The sequence below is a fragment of the Microtus ochrogaster genome, unplaced genomic scaffold (assembly GCF_000317375.1).
Source record: "Microtus ochrogaster isolate Prairie Vole_2 unplaced genomic scaffold, MicOch1.0 UNK186, whole genome shotgun sequence".
In the NCBI taxonomy this organism is placed as follows: Eukaryota; Metazoa; Chordata; class Mammalia; order Rodentia; family Cricetidae; genus Microtus; species Microtus ochrogaster.
In genome coordinates this window covers 168,527-170,835 of record NW_004949284.1, presented here as the reverse complement: position 1 = coordinate 170,835, position 2,309 = coordinate 168,527, and the positions used below count along the sequence as shown (strand labels likewise).

The 2,309-nt window shown below is 41.8% G+C and overlaps 1 protein-coding gene across 1 annotated transcript in view; it reads right to left on the bottom strand.

Annotated features, from left to right (window-relative positions):
* Positions 1-423: 423 nt before the first annotated feature.
* Lyz (lysozyme) overlaps positions 424-2,309 on the bottom strand; it is a 17,130-nt gene continuing 15,244 nt past the window's right edge. The window contains exons 3-4 of the mRNA XM_005372110.2: positions 1,754-1,832; positions 424-1,288 (exon numbers count right to left, since the gene is read on the bottom strand). Of these exons, the coding sequence (XP_005372167.1) occupies positions 1,222-1,288; positions 1,754-1,832 (146 nt within the window). The 3' untranslated portion in view covers positions 424-1,221. The remainder of the gene's footprint in view (positions 1,289-1,753; positions 1,833-2,309) is intronic.

Sequence of the window (2,309 nt, the reverse complement as noted above, 5' to 3'; positions counted from 1 at the left end):
TGAGCTGGACAAATAGAAAGGAAGTGATGGCAGCAAATGCTAGAACAACACACAGGGAGTGGCTGTCACTGTAGCCATGTGTTCATGTTTGCATGACTGGAGGATGTCATCATGTGGGAATTACTTTGTCAAGGGTCTATTAGAGACAAGGGAGATTGATCAGCTTGCTTTTGAATTCCAGAAAATGTTCAGCTGGTTGTGTATATAGATGAAGGTGTAAGCACAGTCTCTGTGTGTGTGAAGATGTAGGTATATGCCATATGTAGATGAGGATGTAGACAATGGCTGTGTGTAGTTGATATAGGTGCTGGATAAGAGTAGGTGAGACCATAAGCCCTAGAAAGAGTACCATGTTGATTTTCCCAATATATAAACAATTTTGCCCGGAGACAACATATGAGAGTAAAAACAGACAAGATTTGCATTTAAATTGTTTAATGGGTATTTGTAATTTTTCACAATGCACTTAGTTTTGCCAATCCAAACTCATCAGTCTCAGAGTTAGCTGATATGCTTGAAGTTACTTTAAGAAAGCTAAGAGCTAGCACAGTCTAGTCTGGAAGACCTCATGATCAGCAAGAGGAATGGGAACATTCTCACAAGAATTAAAACAGACTGATACATGAGTTGAGAACTTACTTTTAAGCAGTATAAGTGGCCAAATCTAAGAAAATGTTTTTGAAAGGTCACACATTTCATTACAAGTTTCTGAGTGAGGCAATCTCAGTTCTATCCACCCAGAGTTCTGTTCCCTTAAAAACCCACCTTGCCACACACTGTGGTTGTTCAAACTGCCTGAATTCTGAGATCATACACAAGGCCTGGGAACTCATACAGCTGCCATTTCACCCAAGATCAACTTGTCTTCTTAAGATTTGATGTGTGTGAATCCAACAAGGGAGAGATGAAGATTAAGTTTAAAGAAAGTACATGTGAGTGACTTCATCTGTGAAGAACTGATAGAGATGTGTGTGACTATTGAAGTGTTAGACCACTGTCACCAGCATCTGCTGCATGGGTTAATGAAAAAAATGGAGGTTTTTCTTAAAACAGTGAACACATTAGTCAGCATTAAGCCTCTTGGGAAACAGTCTCCATTTTGCTCTTGATTCTTTTCAAAGGCTGCTTATATGAGGGGAAACCAAGGAAGTGTGACCTTTCCTGTAACTACTTCTAGAGCGAGAAAGAGACAGAATGAGCTGAACTGGAAGCACATGGCAGTTACAATCTGCAGTTCCGAAGATACTGGGTGAGATCTCGGTTTTGACAGTAGTTTCTCCATGCCACCCTGTGAAGGAAAGTGAGATGAGGAGAATGGTTAAACTTGTCTCCTCTGCCATACATATTCTTAAAACTTGGGGGGAGAAATAGTGTAACAGTGGCACTAATGGTGACTGGGTGCTGGACCAAGATCTAGTATGAAACACAGGCTACAGCTACACCTAAAAACTGCTGGAGCTATGTCTACATGGCAGTGTGATCCTCTCCAAACCTGAGCAGAGCCCAGTGTCCTCACTGTCAATGTAACATCATGTGCAAAAAGCAGTTAACTGATCTACAAATAATCTGGAGGCCTAACAAGGAAGTTGTCATGTGTGGAATTCTCACAATCTGAAGAAATTCCCTAAAACTAATGATGTAGAGAAAGTCCCCAGCTGTACCTGCAGTGCTCAGAATGACACTTGGGCCTCATTAAAGCTCACTGCATAGATCAACAGAACCCACAGTTTCCCCTTCCCAAGTTCCCACATACCATGCTCTAATGCCTTGTGGATCCCTCACAACCCTCTTTGCACATTGTATGGCTTGAGTGATGTCATCCTGGAGCAAAGCTGAAAGACAGGGGTGGGGAATGACAAGGACGGTTAGAGAACCCATTTAGTTTAGATCTAGGCAGCTTTCTTCTGTGACACTGAGCAGTGACACAAGGAATTAATTTCCAAGTGTCCATAAATCTGTGATTACTGGAGACAGATTCTCTTGATTCTATCCTGTTGAAATGGTGTAAGTTCTTTTATTTCTCATTTATGAAGTCCCTGGGGGTTGGGATATACTTGAGTGGTAGAGTGTTCTTAGAATTCCAGCACTGATAAAAAGTAGAGAACACACTGTAGTAATGAGAATGAATTGACATGGAGGCTGTGGTACTGTCAGCTAATGTGAGAGAAGTTCCTCTTCCACTGGAACTGTCACCTAAACATAGCAGTGAAAATTTATCCTAAAGAAAAACAGAGGCTGGCTCAGCGACTAAGGGTCTGGATGCTCTTACAGACGACTTGATTCCCAGCACCCACATGGCAGCTCTCTGG